Raw genomic sequence first — 17,077 nt, 5'->3', positions numbered from 1 at the left:
TCAGAAAATGTGATCAATCATATTTGGAAAACAGAAATTACTGCACCACACAAATTCTTAAAGTGGCATATGTTCATCATCCAACAACTGCGTGCCACGAAAAAAGCTGAACAAAATTGGGAATATTTAGACTCAGCTTGAAGCTTTGGAAGAAAACAAATAAACTTTTCAAATCAAATCCACAGTGCATTACGAGGATAACTCTGCTATCCAGTACTCACTCTTTTCACTGATCCTCTACCGCCCCCTACCTCCCCTAGAGCCACCCCTTCCTCGTCCATTTCCACCCCTTCCTCGCCCACTCCCTCGGGTTGAGCCTCTGCCTCTGCTTGAGCTGCTACGCTCCCCACTAAACCTGTCCTCCTCAAATCTTCTCTCCCCTCTTCCCCCTCTTTCTCCACCCCTTCCTCTACCATAGCCAACGTCAAGTCTGTATCCACCTCTACCCCTCCCGCCCCTTCCTCTAGTGTAACCTCCCTCATCGTCCGACGATCCAGAAAAACTAAAACCACCTCTACCCCTACCGCCCCTTCCTCTAGAGTAACCTCCCTCGTCGTCCGAGGATCGGGATAAACTAAAACCACCCCTACCTCTACCTCTACCGCCCCTTCCTCTGCTGTAACCTCCCTCATCATCCCGTGATCCAGAAAAACTAAAACCACCTCTACCCCTACCACCCCTTCCTCTACTGTAACCTCCCTCATCATCCGAAGATCCAGAAAAATTAAAACCAACTCTACCCCTACCGCCCCTTCCTCTACTAAAACCTCCATCGTCATCCCGCAATCCAGAAAAACTAAAACCACCTCTGCTCCTACCACCCCTTCCTCTACTGTAACCTTCCTCATCATCCCGCGATCCAGAAAAACTAAAACCACCTCTACCCCTACCACCCCTTCCTCTACTGTAACCTCCTCCATCACCTGACGATCTAGAAAAATCAAAACTACCTCTCCCCCTACTACTTCTACCAAAGGCTCCTCTCTGACCTCCACGACGACTTTGATTGTAGCCACCTCTGCTCTTCCCTCTTGCAAAACCATCTTCATCATCAGAAAAACCTTCTTCATCCTCATCGTCACTAGCATCATTGTCCCATCTTCTTGCGAAGCCTCTGCCCATAGCAGGCGCCTGCTTTGATGAAAACTTAGAAGTAGGTCTTTCCTCCTCACTCAGCTCGTCGTCCGTATCATTCAACTCATCTTCCATGTCATTGTCATCGTCGTCGTCCTCGTCGTCATCATCATCATCCCTGCCAATTTTTTCCCGGGCATAGCTTCCTCTTCCCTGAGCATTGCGGGATTTCTTGGGAAGCTCATCATCCAAGTCACTGACTGACCCTCCACCACCAGCATTGCGTTGGGAGACATGAGCCCTAGATTTGGTGCCTCTTTCAGACGCCTTGAAAGACCTTGGAGGAACATCATCTTCCTCATCACCGTTGAAAACAACATCTGCATCTTCCTCCAGATCATCATCTGTGTCGTTGGACATTTGTCTATTAAGATCTGGTTTCCATTCTTGATACTTCGAGCGGCTGCCATCACCACCACTATCTGTAACAGACGATGGCAGACTTTTACCATAGCCCCAACCTCGATCTGATCCTGCTGTTGCCTCGCTCAGCCCCCAGCGGTCATCATTTTTCCCATGATCCGGGCACAATGTACCGCATTCACGACATTCTTTGTTTCTCTTGAAATTGTTGAAATTGCACCTGAAGCATTCAAAAAAAAGGGTTTTATCCAATCAAACCACTAAAAATATTAAAGACTCGTTATGAAAGCAAGGGTAGAGCAACCAGACAACATACTCAGGACACTTCCAATCTCCCAGCTCAAGTTCTTCTGCTCCATGCATTTCAGTGCTCTTAGGGCGTCTAGCTGAGCACCTGCGGCAGTCCCTGTTTCTGCGGAAGTTCACAAACTCACACCTGCATCACCAATACCCCATGTTCAAATGTCAGGGCTCCATATTATGCTTAGCCTGTCGCATGATGCGTGTAATGCTAAGGCGTACTCTGGGCATTTCCAATCGCCCGGCATCATGTTCTCAAGGCCAGCTGAGTCACTGCCTGGAGGACGTGGAGTCAAGCACTCTCGACACTCCTTGTTTCTTCGGAAGTTCACAAATGTGCACCTGCATCATTAAAAATGCACACCAGCTCCTGACATTAAACTGCAACACGCTTAAAATCAAAGAAGTGAAAGTGAAGGAAAAGCACACACAAACATCCCACATACTCTGGGCACTCCCAATCACCAGGCTCGAGTTGCTTTGAGCTCTCCCTGAAAGTCCCACACTCCCGACACTCCCTGTTTTTGGAAAAATTCAGGAAATTGCAGCTGCATCCATGTGAAAAGATATCAGCCTAGGTCACAGGTTATTGAAGCTTTCCAGAGTGAGAGAAGGTACAAAAAACCTACTCAGGACAAGTCCAGTCACCAGGCCTACGATTTGGATTCTGGCTATCGATTTCATCAATCTCAGCTGCGGGCTGCTTTACTGGCAGACGTGACTTTGGAGTCGAAAGACCAGGATCCTTCGGGTAAGCACTGAGCTGGACAATTTCGTCCAGGAGATGACAGGCTGATTTCACAACACCGATGGGATACGACACCTGTGACTCTGCAATAGGAGAGGCATTCAGTGCAAATGAATATAGGACTCGCACCACATCAACTGTTTCTGCATCCAAATCTGGAGACGGTTCAGCAAATGCCCTGGTGCAGAAAGTCTTCAATTTACACTGTTGACAAACCTGGGAAGCACAACATGATTGTCATTAATCAATGCATTGCAAAGCTCGCAGAAACCTGGATGTGGGGTTTGCTTCATCAGATAGTGAAACACCAGAAACGTATACAAACCTCATCTTCTGGGACTTCACAGAGCACACGAAGTCGCTTGCTGGCATTGACAACCTTCCTATCTGTGCTGGGACAGCCTACATTCACAACCGTCTTTATGTGCTTTTTTGTCAAAAACCTGCACATATTAGGAAGTTCTGTCAAAAACCTGCACATGATAGATAGATTTGTGGGCTTAAAAATCATATATATATATATATAATGAATACCAAGGGAAAAAACAGACAGGTTCAACACCTGACTGTCCCTTGCAAAGAAAGAACTCACTGAGAATAACAAGTTACAACAAAGTCCACCAACAGAGCAGGTTGTGTAGCACAATGTAACTTTGAGACAACTCATGGCTAATGACACAGCTTATGATATGGACGCTCAATGTAAAACAGATTCTGGTGTGAAGATCTTTTAACACTGCATTATATCAGATCTGATGATAGGCGATGTCAATTTTCAAACCATTCAGCCACGTTGTCCAAAGATAATTCAGGTACAGAGGTCTTCCTGATAGACAGACTCGCTTGCAAATCAGAAAGCGAGATGTTCGTTTTGGGGGAGGCGAGAGAGAGAGAGAGGGAGAGAGAGAGAGAGAGAGAGAGGGGGGGGGGATCTCCCTCCCTCTTGAATGCAGGCATTTTCAGATTCTGCTCATCAGAGAGGGACAGCAAGATAGCAACGAGAGAGAGTTATTTCACCAGGCTGGTTATAAGGTACTGCCTGCTCCTTCGTGCTCAGCCCCCTCCTCTCTCTGTCACCTCTCCCCTCTACAAAAGGCAAAACACGAGACTCTCCTCTGTAAAGGCCAAGTGAACGTAGACGTTGTTTCAGTTTATTTGATTAAGGCTTAAAAAACCTTAATTTCAGTTTCTTTGCTTTCTAATGTTTCCACTCAAAGGTAACCCAAAAAAAAAAGACATCAACTAATTAATTGAATTTCTTTTTTCACTCATTGTAGGCCCCTATATATTGAACACATATTGTACGTTTCTAACCACCTTGGTCCTAAGGGGTATTTGATACATGTGGTTGATTTGCTCTGTCAATCTGGAATGCGAATTGGTGAATCGACTCATTAATCTACTTGTCAACTTCTGATTGTGTTGTTTTCAAAGCTTGTGTGCATCACATGAACTAACCTCACTTTATCTGACGGCCATGACCTTGGCCATTTTTGAGGTCAACATGTGTTCCAATCTGTAATTTACATCATTCAATTGCTAATTAGACGTCCGCCTGATTTTTTTCTGGAGTGTGGCATTCTTATGAGAAAATGTTTAGGCTTCACAATGAAGTGAGTACAGTGCGCACAGGTTTGAAGCAAAGTTGACCTTTTTTGGGTAGTTTAACCTTTTTGGATATTGTCATTTCCTAGACTCTATGCCATGCATGATGAAGTTGATGGCTATGATGCCAAGATTGTTCTTGTCTCACTATTGGCACCTGTTTCTGCCTAGTGATAGTAGACATGTTCTTCAAAGAGAGACGTCTCTCTTGAGGGTTGATGTTCGCAATGCTAATGCTGCCTCAGTACAAATTTTTTTCCATAGGAGTTTTGCTTATGAAATTTAAAAAATATTTATGGAGACACTTCTCTCATAGATGCAATCAATTAAGAGCTTTGAATTTTCAGAGGTAGAGGAGGCAGTAGGCAGTAGTATTATTAGTATCAATACGAGTACAGAAAGGACCAATAAGATAAGGTACCTTAAGTACATAATAGTATTAAACAAAAAATTTGGTATAATGACAATATCCAAAAAGGTTAAACTACCCAAAAAAGGTCAAGTTTGCTTGAAGCCTAAACATTCTCTCATAAGAATGCCACACTCCAAAAGAAAATCAGGTGGACTAATTTGCAGTCGAATGATGTAAATTACATATTGGAACACATGTAGACCTCAAAAACTATCAAGGTTATGAACATCTGATAAAGTGAGGTTAGTGAAAGAGTGCACAGAGCGGAAGCAAATAAGCACTAGAATGTGCTGAGTAGAGAGTGCAAGAGAGAGAGATATGGAGCAATTATGCTGAATATACTGAAGTGATACAGTCCCAAGCAAGAGACAGAAATAGTCTCATAAGTGAGGGAGCAAAAGAAAGACTAGGCAAGATGGAAAAGTGAGAGGCCAGCCCACCTATTTATAGGTAGGAAGGGCTGGCCGACTGGACATGCTACTACTGGCCGACTAGGAAAATACATCCAGGCTGGGAAAAATCCCAAAAAAATATGTAAATAAGGGGTGGCCAGCCCACAACCGACGAGAACCCGATACTGTCCCTGATCGATCCCTGGAGAAGCATGAAGTAGAGAACGCTTCTCACTAGTATCCATAGGAGAAGATACTGGTTTGCATCCAGTCATCTGAAATCTGTCAAGAATCTCCCGTGTGTACTTCTGCTGAGAGAAGAAAATGCCCTTTGAGGCCTGCCAAATCTCAAAGCCAAGAAAATAATGCAAAAGGCCAAGATCCGTCATCTCAAACTCTGTCTCCAAAGCATCCATGACTGAACGGATCCTCACAGAATAAGAACCTATAAAGATGAGGTCATCAACATAGACCACAATGATAACAATCAACCCCCTCTCAAAGAGGATATAAAGGTTCGAATCTGCATGAGAACAGCGCAGACCGAGCTTTTGAAAGAACTCATCAATCCGCTAGTACCGAGCCCGCAGAGCTTGCTTCAAACCATACAAAGCTTTCTTCGGTCGGTACACCTGATCCTGTTTGCCCGGAACAACAAATCCCAGCGGCTGATCAACATAAATCCCCTGTGTAAGCTCTCCATTTAGACATCCATCTGGATACAGACCATCTATGATGTCCTGCAAGAGCAAGAACGGTGCGAATGGTAGTCATCCGGGCCGTCGGAGCGAAGGTCTCATCGAAGTCGACTCCAGGGTGCTGAGTATAACCCTTGGCAACCAACCTCGCCTCGTGCTTGTCCAAGCTACTATCAGCTCGGAACTTCAACTTGAAGATCTAGCGCACACCAATCACCTTACGCTCCAGTGGCCTGGGCACCAAAATCCAAGTGCCATTCCGTTCAATAGCATCCAGCTCTGCCTACATAGCACGTTGCCAAGGCTCATGTGAAAGAGCCTCGTCCACAGAAGTGGGATCAAAGGGACCATGAATGATAGAGGACATAAGAGCATAGTTAACAAACATGTTGCCCTCATGAATTTGTTTCCCTGAAACTCTGGAAGATCGCCTGAGAGAACAAGGCGGAGAAGCAGAAGGAAGCTCACGTAACCCAAAATCACGAACTGTCTGATAGTACCATCCAAGCACAAATCTGCTCGAACTCGCTGGAGGAGGAGTAGAGTCATCATCATCTGACTGAGAATCCAAAGCTGGAGGTGTAACAAAAGCAAAGGGAGGAGAAGGAGGAGGAGGCTACAAAGGCGGAGGCGGAGGCAAAAGAAGCTCACCACCCCCTTCTGAAGATGTAGGAGTCTCGTCGAACACATCACGGCTCACAACAACTTTGCCGGCCTGAGGATCATAAAGACGATATGCCTTGGACACAGTGTTGTATCCAAGAAAAGTCTTGCACTGAGACTTCGAGTCCAGCTTGGAGCGATGCTCCTTTGGCACATGAACATACGCCGAACAAACAAATATCCAAAAATGAACAACAGAGAGCTTCTCACCATGGAAAGCCTCACATGGAGTTTTATTTGGAAGAGCAGCAGTAGGAGACCTATTCTGAATGTAGACAGCAGTAGAAGCCGCCTCAACCCAGAAACGTCGAGGTAATGAAGAATGCTCAAGCATAGCACGGGCCATCTCCATAATGGTCTTATTCTTCCTCTCTGCAACTCCATTCTGTGATGGAGTATATGCTACAGTAAGTTGTGTCCGAATGCCATGGGTCCTGCAATATTGCTGAAACTCCTGGGATGTAAACTCACCTCCTCTGTCGGTCTTGAGAGCCTTGACCGAGAAACCAGTCTCTTTTTCCACCTCAACTCTCCAATCACAAAAGTGTTGAAAAGCCTCATCCTTGGCCTTCAGAAAGAAAACCCAAGTATATCTAGAGAAGTCATCCACCATCACGAGCATGTACAACGCCTTACTCAAAGACGCAGTACTCATAGGACCACATAAGTCTGCATGAACAAGAGCAAATGATGACAAAGATCTGTGTCGCCTCCTTCGGAAAGGCGGCTCGGTGTTGCTTCCCTTGTAAACAAGAGGAACAAGCAAAAGATGGAGCCTTGATGGTCGGTAAACCCTCAACCAACCCATCCTTCGAAACTCGCTGTAGAAGCTGATAGCTCAAATGGCCAAACCGAGCAGGCCAAAGAGCAAAAGAAGAACCAGAAAGCAAAGCAATCAACTTGTACAGACCACTATCTTGGACTCCCTCAGCCAAGATGCTACCAGTCTCCTTATCACGAATGGAATCTCATAACGAGAGAAGATCACCTCCGCACCCTGAGCTGTAAGAGCACTCACTGACAAAAGGTTAAATGCCAAATCTAGAATGTACAGAACGTCAGAGAAGTACCTCTTGTCCTCGGAAGAGCGGAAGATGAGAATGGTACCATGTCCATGCACTGGCTCGGAAGAAGAATCACCCAAAGTGATCTCGTCTAACCTGGCAGTGAGGTTCTCAAACCAATCTCGATGGGGTGTCATGTGAGCAGTAGCACCGCTATCCACAATCCACGACCGAGAAGTCACAAGAGCAAGTATACGACGAGTACCTGCTAATAGAAGAATATCATCACCCTTCTTGGTCTAAGACACCACTATAGAGGAAGAGTTCTTTGCTTCTTCATCCCGCTTCTTCTTGTGACATTGGGGCGATTTATGGCCCTTCTTACCACAATAATGACACTCAATGTCCTTGCTTTTAGAAAATTTGCTTGTCTTTATTCTTGTTGTTATCCTTGGAGTTCTTGTCAGAACCCCCTTTCCCTTTCTTCTATTGATTCTTTTCTTTATCTCGCCCAGCCAAAGCTCCATCAGAAGCACCAGAGGTGCCAGTCCGCTCCTCAAAGCGAGACTCAATCTGCATAATGGAGAGGGAGAACTTCCTCCCAAGTAACTGGAACAGGAGAAGAAGAAGAAACAAGAGACAAAAAATAAGCATCAAACCTCACCAGAGGTGCCAATCCGCTCCTCAAAGCGAGACTCAATCTGCATAATGGAGGGGATAACTTCCTCCCAAGTAACTAGAACAGGAGGTTGAGAAGAAACAAGAGACTGCAAATAAGCATCAAACCTCTTTGGAAGCCTGGAGAGAAGCCGAATAGTCATATCCTCTGTAGAGATATCCTTGCCACAAACAGCAAGCTCATCCCGGAGATCTTTCATCTTCGAGATGAAGGCAGATAAAGATGGAAAGGCAAAAACTGATAAGTTCATAAGCTGCTTTTCCAACGCCAAAATCCAACTCGGAGACTTAATCTCGTAGAGATCTGCAAATGTCTTCCAAACTTCATGTGCAGCATCGATTGTACGCACATGAGAGAGCACAGAATCCTGACAGTTCAACATCAGAAAGGAGAAAACACGACGATCATTCGACTGCCAAATATCAATCTGTGCCTAAGTCGCACCACCGGAAGCAAGGGTGGGAGGGGTGGCATTGGCAGGTGTAACAAGCCAATCCCAGAGATCCGCGCCACGCAAGGCTGATTTCACCTTCACCTTCCACAAAGTGTAGTTGGAACCATCCAGCTTTGCAGACTCAGAGAACATATGAAGTGTAGTCGGGGTAGCCATCACAAAAGCTTGGGCTCAATCTCAGAAATATGCACAATCTCGGAAGAAGTGTCCACCACAGGTACCAAGGTTGCCACCAAAGCCCGAACCACCACAATAGCCCCTCTGCAAAAGGGAATGTCCACTGGAGAGGAAAACGCAGCCAAAGAGGGGCTGCTGTCCTGGAAAAAAAAAACAGGCCGCCAAGTTCCAAACTCCGTGTAGTAGAAAACACTGATGAGAAATTACCTTCAAGCTGTAAGCGATGAAGCCAAAGTGAAGGGAAAGCAATCAGCAGAAGCTGTCCAGAAAACGCAGCATCCAGAGGACTGCAAATCTGAGAAAAACGCAGAGGTGAAGGGGCTGTAGATAAGGCTCAATATGGGGCAGCAGAGGGAATCGCTGAACCGGGAGCGATGATACCATGAAAGAGTGCACAGAGCGGAAGCAAATAAGCACTAGAGTGTGCTGAGTAGAGAGTGCAAGAGAGAGAGAGATATGGAGCAACTATGCTGAATATACTGAAGTGATACAGTCCCAAGCAAGAGACAGAAATAGTCTCATAAGTGGGAGCAAAAGAAAGACTAGGCAAAAATGGAAAAGTGAGAGGCCAGCCCACCTATTTATACATAGGAAGGGCTGGCCGATTGGACATGCTACTAGTGGCCGACTGGACATGATAAAGCTGGCCGACTGGGAAAATACATCCAAGCTCGGAAAAATCCCAGAAAAATATGTAAATAAGGGGTGGCCAGCCCACAACCAAGGGCCATGCAAAAGGGACCAAAAGGACACCAAACATGGGCAGAAACTTGGGATGAATGTGCTAACAATTAGTTCATGTGATGAGCAAAGGCTTTGAAAACAACACAATCAAAAGTTGACGGGTAGGTCAATAAGTCAATTCAACAATCAAATTCGCATTCCAGATTGATAGAGCAAATCAACCAATTGTCACCGGCAGTGACCACATGTATCAAATACCCCTCAGGACCAAGGTGGTTAGAAACGTACAATACGTGTTCAATACGCATATGGAAAGCACTAATAAGATAAGGTACATTAAGTACGTCGGTCTTTTTCTAGTTTGAATAGTATTCAACAAAAATTTCAGCATTTTGAAAACGATTGTGTACACATATTGTCTGCAGGCGTTCATAAAAGCATATGGGGTGCATGGATGAGCAATAGTGGCCATCTAATAACATCTAGGAAAAACAAGAAAATCAATATGGAAGCTTGTGCATTTTGTATGGCATATGAAAGGCCACATGCGGTACGCAAAGTACTATACAGATCATGAGGTTGAGTACAAGTAAGGAATGCAACTATGCTCAGGATTGTGGGTGTCATCTTTCGTCGACATGAAATTGAAGGTCACCATTTACGACTTAGATTGTCTTGCATATTGCGATGATTGACACTATATTGTTAACAAGATAGAACCTCTCAATGTCTCTTGTTTGGTTGACACTAGATGGAAATTGAGTATAACCATGGCAACCCTCGCAACTGTATCTGTCATCTTTAGTTGACAAAAATTGGATGTCCCCGCTTGCAACATTGATTTGGTATAGGTATTTGCGACCCAACCTGGCTCCTTGATCATTCTCATTGGATCAGGGAGATGGCTTCCACATGCTTTCAACATTTACAACCAAAGCTTCCCCTTTGGAAGGATTGTACAAAGCTCTAAAAACCTTGTTAGATTGTTTAGCGTGAAGTTTGTTGTGTTTGCATGGTACTTGATTGTGGGCATGAAGATTCATGCATATGAATGCCCACAAATTCCAAGGACACCCAAAAATCCCAAAGATGAGTGCGAGGACATGAAACTAACCTTATGGTTCACTTTGTGCACTCATTCATTAGTCTAATGCAAGGAGGGGGGCAAGATGGGGCGCGGGGTAGGGTTCGGGTGGGGGAGGAGGGAGGGGGGGGGGGTATTTTTCATACATTGAAAAGAAAAAGCATCTGTCTCATAGTGCATACATTTCTCCCACACGTTGCCGTCATCGGTTGCTCTAAGTCTAGTCCCATCGCCATCCCGTTCTAACCGTGATGGTGTGTCCTCCAATGTATTAAGGATGACAATTTGTCTCACAACGTGCTGAGGTGTATTCAAGAATCCACTCTCCAGAGCTCCACATGCAAAGTAGCCTAGGGTAAGGGTTGTCCATAGAGAAATTCTCAAATTGAATAACCAGGTTCACAAGTCTCCATGCACCTGCACAACTACTCTTCCAAGACCCATTCTCTCCTACGAATGTCATCCCCTAGACATGAGGGAGCGTCCTTGATCTTCGGCAAGACTTGCATCCTACTATCTTTTGTGGGAGGTCCTACTATCTCTTGTGTGTGAAACATATATCATTGCATTTCTTAGGCAATTTGTGATGTGGTATATCTCAAGGAGGTAAGCCCTAATGACTAATGTTGAGAGCAAGATAGGTAGAACTAGACCATAGTTGCTGAAACACCCCAACTGACTTGACGGCAAGCCCCAAAAAAGATGCTTGAAACCATGGAACAACAGATCCAAGGTATAAGATAAGATATTAAGGCCACTCATCAGGACAGACAAAAGAAGTATGCATGAGTTGATGAGAGACCAAGGTTGAAGGGTGAGAAAAGAGTTGGTTGAAGGCACACCACAATGGCAATGGAACCCAAACAATCTCTTCATTCATTAATAGGTAGAACATTTATATCTTACATAAATCTCCACGTAACATGACATGTGGCCTTCCTCAAATGTTGTTGTCAAAAGCCTTGGGAAGGATTGACTAGTAAGTTTGGTTGTAAACATCTCACGCAATTGGTAATAGCTCTTATGAGATCAAGATTGGAACCTTGCCAATTGTAGCATGTGGGCTCAACTTAATGGTGGAGATTAACACAAAAAACACAAATTAAGCTGCATATTAACACACATCTCCTTATGTGGAAGTGTGAATGAAAGCATGCAGTAGACAGAATGTTTACAATGATTGTTGATGATGAGAAAATTGATGATGCTCATGTTATGTCGGGTGTGGCAGCGCCTTGCTTGCCCACCACTATCTCCGAACCGAGCACATGCCTAAACTCATGAATGAACCTCAAATGTAATATGGGCTAGTTGGCTCTTTAGGGTTAGTTGGCTACCAATCCTAACTAATTAATAATGTAACAGAAGTATCCGCACTTGGCTGCTCATTAGGCACTTGGACCAAATACAATGAAATGGTTGAAAAGCCCCAAAAATGACCAAGCCTCGGCCACGAACACACCCTCTAAACTTGCTAAATGGTAAGGACATGTACATATCACACCACTGGAAAGTGTGCACATAGCATCCCCTCCTGCTTAACTTCGAGTAGCGGTGCACATGATGTTCTTCTGATCCAACATGTTGTAGGCTCAAAATCCAATATGATGTCTGCCACTACCTCCTCAAAAATTGTGAGCACCGAAAGTGGCCCCTTTGGATGCTTTACTAGCACAATAGACTCCATGAAAACCTTGAAAATTGCTCAAGCAATCAACTCCTCCTCCTTGACGGATTCGGAGAGACATGCCCAAACCTTGAAGATTAGTGCAAGATATAAGAAGGAATGTCCTTCCTCTCTCAATGTCTACACCTCGGGATCATCCTCTGGAATCCGCTTCTTACTTGGGAACCTCTGAAAGAGGCACGGCACACTCTAAACACTCTCTCTGCGGAGCTTCCTCCATGGGTAGACTCACCATTGTGCTTGATGTCTTTCTTACTTGAATCTCTTGTCGACATGCTACCGCCTGGTTCTCCCAACACTTCTGGCAATCAGCATAACACTCAATGAGCTCCTCTCTTACCATTATGGAGAACTCACAGTAGGTCTTTAATCGGAGAATAAACTCCATGTCTTCCATGAACAGTTACTTGTTTTTTCTGTAGTGATCAGCCCACAAACTCTAACCCGAGACTTCTGCATGCTTTCATGACTCCCTAGGACCATGCTGGGCTGAAATCTAGTACTATACCATGCTGAAAATGAGCAAAAAGCTAATGAAAAATGTTGATTTAATACAAAATTGCAAACCCTAGATTTGCCTAAAGACCCTAAAACACAAATCCTAATTTTTTGATTTGCATGCAAACCATAGCATTGATGCAAAGCTTTCCTTATGAAGAACATGGATGCTCTGATACCAATGTAGCATGTGTGCTTAAATTAATAGAGATAAACACAAAAACACAAACTAAGCTGCAGAGTAACACAAATCTCCCTATGCGGAAGCGTGCAATACGTAGACCTAATCTACTATCTATTAATAACATGAATGAATATTTACAATGATTGTTGATGATGAGAACTTGATGATGCTCATGGTTATGTTATCGGGTGTGGCCTGCCCACCATTGTCTCCTGATCTCAATCTGAGCACGTGCCTAAACTCATGAATGACCTAAACCCTAGCCCTTCTATTTATAGTATATTATGGGCTAGTTGGTTGGTCTTTAGGATTGGCTAACTTACTAATAATAATGTCCAAATGTGGCAAAAGCGTCCACACTTGGCTGCTCATTGGGCCTCTGGACCAAATACAATAAAAGTGCTGAAAAAAGTCCTAAAGTTGACCAAGACTTGACCATGAACATGCCCTCTAAACTCGTTAAATGGTAAGGACATGTCCTCGTCACACTGTAGTGTGTATGTGACACCAACACCAAGTTTTGACAGCTAGAAAAAAGAGATTAGAAAACGAAAAAGTAAGTGCACTATAAAATTAAAAACCACAAAAAATGACAAACAGGCATAATTATTAAAACAGCAATACATATTCGGCACAAGGAGGTTGCACATTAATGGAAAAGTAAAATAGGAGGAATGTAGGCGAGTCACTACGCCACTTCACAATGCTGCATCATCAAAGCATTCTCTAGGCAATGCATCCAAAACTTAATCATAAGCAAGGCTAATGATTATAAAACAGACACACGCAGATCCGTTAATGTATCAATTCATCCTAATTCACTGGCACATTTACACTTAATCCAACTTTTCACAGAAAAAAGAAGTTGTTCCAACCTTTTAAATCACCTTATAATGTCATCTCGCTCCCGACTAAACTCCAGAATTGCATGCTTCATATGGGTTGAAGACTGGAAGCGCAGGTACCCTTCACCTTCCATGGCGGATTCAGATTGCGGTAGCTCTTTGAAGAAGCTCTTCTCATTCAGAACATCAAAGAAAGCATTCCACTCCTTCCATGGATGCTTACTAATCTGCACTCTATCAGCAAATTCATCAGCTGCAACAGGTTCTCCAAGGTTAGGGTTAGGATCTTTGACGGTTTTAGTGCTAGAGTTTTCTGATTTCAGAATTGCAGAGCTAGGGCTTTCGGTCTCAAGCTCGCTCTTGGATTCCATGAGCGTATCAGCACCCGAAGAGGAATTTTCCCCCAAACTCAACTCATCGTCATCATCTTCTATTTCTTCTTCATCACCATCATCATCATCATCATCTTCGCTGTGGCTGGCCATTGCCCTGGCGCTAGTGTTTTGCCCGTTGCCAGATGCCGCAGACATGACATACCTGGACTTTTCTGCAGAATCCAATCCCTGCGCTCTCTGTTTGCTGCCATTACCTGCATTTCCCCCTTTCCCGCCATTGACGGCATTTCCTACTTTCACAGAGACTACCGCATTCGGTCCTTTCCCCATAGATTTAGTCCTCCTTTCGAGCCTGCCGATTTCCTCGTCGAGCTCGCGTATCTCCTCCCCAGGGTTTCGAGAGGCCTCTGCTGTTTTACCGCCTGCGCTGGAGGTTTCGAAGGCATCCATAGCGGAGAAAGCTCTAGAGGACGAGGGGGGCGGGCCATTGCTACGGTGCCGGCCGCCACGGACACGGCTACGGAAGGAGAGGTGGGGAAGAAGAAGCTTGGGCGTGGGCGTGGCCATGGCCATGGGATGTGTGTTCAGAAAAGAGCGAGGGACAGGACATGGAGAGGCCAACAGAAGAGCTCTGCAGACCCTAATGCTCTTGTGAGCGACACACACAGAGTAGAACTGTGAAGTAGCCATGCTGGGATCAACCGCAGCAGAGGGCTAATGAAATTACACAGTACTATCTATCACCTGGAAAATGGTGGACGGTGTGCTCTTAAACCCTAAACCCCACGTTCATACTTTAGCCTTATACCCTAGCCAAAACTTTGTCATCAACATACGCATTGTAGATAGGGTTTGCAGGTGCAAAATAAGGCAACAAAATGTTTTTAAAATCATAAACTAATTTGTTCACACCCCCTTTTTTTAATGGAGGTAAAGGTGATGGTTTTTGTGACTAATTTTAGAAATAGAATCAAATCTTTATCAACCTCCCTGTTATGCAAGCTAGGCAAACATCAAAATGCTCATCTGAGCATGGCCTTGCTCTGCGACATGCGCTCCCATGACTTCAGTCATTCTTCTGATTTTAGCAACTTTGGAGCTCTGGTTTGACTGGAAAAAGAGAAAAATCTTGAACACACACCTCGCATCTCTGACACAGGAGCACATGTTCCAAGGAAATCAAAGAAACACCATGTGCATTAGGGGGAGGTTGAAATGTTCTAGGGGCCCTTTAAGAGTGCACATGATTAAAAAGAGGATTAGAAAATGTAGCAACGGGAAGATGACACATTGAAAAAAATATTGGGCTGTTTAATCCCTTAAAAAATCTAGTAAAATATTTAGGCCCTAAGATGTCATTTTTAAAAGCTACAAAGTCACTTTTGAAAGCTAGGATGCCTCTATTATACATGTAGCTTTCCAAAGTTCTCCTCCCTTGCTTACATACGCATAACTAATTTTCCCTCTTTTCAACACCTCCCTCCGTCCTCCCTCACTCTCTCCTCCCATAATACTCCCAAACCTCCCTCCCCCCCTCCTAAGCTCGAGCCTCTAGCTCCTCTCCTTCTCTTATATCCCTTCTTCTTCTTGATTCTTTTACCTCTCCATGCTCTTCCTCTACTATCCAATATATTTTTCAGCTTCCATCACAAACAGATCTCCAAGTTAAGCTTTTGTAGCACGCGCCTAGGCTCTGTAGCACCCTTCATCCACCCATGTTGGATTTGCAACAGCCGTATAGTATCTTTTTCCCCCACTCTAACACATATTTTCTACTTCATAGAAGGTTGCACAATGGCCCCTCTTGTTGGTAGAAGACCAACAGCCATAATTGACTCCATGAGATTAAGCAATGTAATGGATAATGGAATTCTTTCCTATACATCAGACTTATGTGGGTCACCATGTGCAACCTTCTATGAAAGGGGCTCACAAAATTCCAAGAAGGTTCATATCTCATCTCCTAACAACCACCATCGGGAGGGTAGAATCCTTGATTCCGCAAGTCTAAGGTTCATCTCATCTCCCAACATTCACCATTGGAAGGTTAGAATCCTTGATTTTGAGGAGGTTCATCTCAACTGCTTATTACAAAATGGCTACTGAAGACTCAAACCTATCCCTTTTCCATCCCTGAATAGCCCTAAATAGCCCCTCCCCCGACAACCTCACCATTGGAATCTTTCGATGTAGGCTTTATGCTAGCATCCCTCCATGAAGTGCATGTATGGCTCACATAGAGCTAATTTGGTGTAGTTCATACCACTTCGTGTTTTTATTTTTATTTTCCTTAGATGTGGAGTGCATAGGGCACCCACTATGTATGTTTGCAAGGACAATGCCATCAAGGCATTTGATGCATTTGCTTCCCAAAGACTGGGACACAAAGGTGGTTAAACATCAAGGGAACTTGATCGAGTGTTTAGTGCTCAAGGAGAAGACCATTGTGAGGTTTCACATAAGCAAGCAAAATCTCACAATTGTGTTCCCTTATAGGTGATGGAAGTATATTAGGAACAACTCCAAGCCCCAAATTCTGATACTATTATCACGCAAGAGGTTGAGCATCTAATAATGGTGCATGAAGGTGACAACACCACATTGTAGTAAATGATGATTGGGACCTCTAAACCTGAGAGAGAATACTTAGTTTTGCATTTTGGTTTAGATGGTATCTTCACTTTTTTAATGGAGAGATATGACAAAGGACAGAGAATTCAATGGCTTGCCTTGACTTATAGAGTTACCCGTGTTATCTTAATCAAGCATGCATAGGCCTACACAAGATTTGCCCGTGTTGAATTTGCAATTTTCATTGTATACACTTCTTTTGTGCATGTAAACTTTTTTTTTCTATTTTGCTTTATGGTTTAGGATGATTTTTTCAATAGCTAAGATCTATTCATGCAAACTTTTTCTATTAACGTGGTTTTATATGTGGCAACTTTTATGATATTTTAGTTTTGTATGCGTAAACTTTCTTTGTTAACTTATTTTAAGTTTTCTAGTATTTGAGTTTTTGCGCATAAACTTTCCTTGTTAATTTATTTTTACACGTAGTAGGTTTTTTAATATCCAAGTTTTACACACATAAAATTACTTTGTTAACTTTTTTTAATACTTGGTAAGTT

At 43.9% G+C, this 17,077-nt stretch overlaps 1 protein-coding gene across 1 annotated transcript; it reads right to left on the bottom strand.

Annotated features, from left to right (window-relative positions):
* LOC147636101 (uncharacterized) lies at positions 1–14,771 on the bottom strand. The gene is made up of 7 exons (XM_086801525.1): positions 13,654–14,771; positions 2,871–2,988; positions 2,427–2,761; positions 2,244–2,345; positions 2,020–2,139; positions 1,814–1,933; positions 1–1,717 (listed from the first exon to the last, which is right to left on the bottom strand). Exons 1-7 carry the CDS (start codon positions 14,634–14,636, stop codon positions 238–240), a joined length of 3,258 nt encoding a protein of 1,085 aa, XP_086657651.1. The 5' UTR covers positions 14,637–14,771; the 3' UTR covers positions 1–237.
* Positions 14,772–17,077: the final 2,306 nt, after the last annotated feature.

The sequence above is a fragment of the Cibotium barometz genome, chromosome 8 (genome assembly GCF_041138505.1).
Source record: "Cibotium barometz isolate CiBa-2024 chromosome 8, ASM4113850v1, whole genome shotgun sequence".
Lineage (NCBI taxonomy): Eukaryota > Viridiplantae > Streptophyta > Polypodiopsida > Cyatheales > Cibotiaceae > Cibotium > Cibotium barometz.
This window is presented reverse-complemented; position numbering and strand designations above follow the sequence as displayed.

What these genes read in the sequence shown, in the direction of transcription:
- LOC147636101 (XM_086801525.1), bottom strand. Translation starts at nt 14,636, where the DNA reads ATGGCTACTTCACAGTTCTACTCTGTGTGTGTCGCTCACAAGAGCATT. An exon ending in GTGAAGTCCCAGAAGATGAG is followed by an intron (nt 2,762 to 2,870) that starts GTTTGTATACGT and finishes TGTGCTTCCCAG; the next exon opens with GTTTGTCAACAGTGTAAATT. An exon ending in GGTGACTGGACTTGTCCTGA is followed by an intron (nt 2,346 to 2,426) that starts GTAGGTTTTTTG and finishes ACATGGATGCAG; the next exon opens with CTGCAATTTCCTGAATTTTT.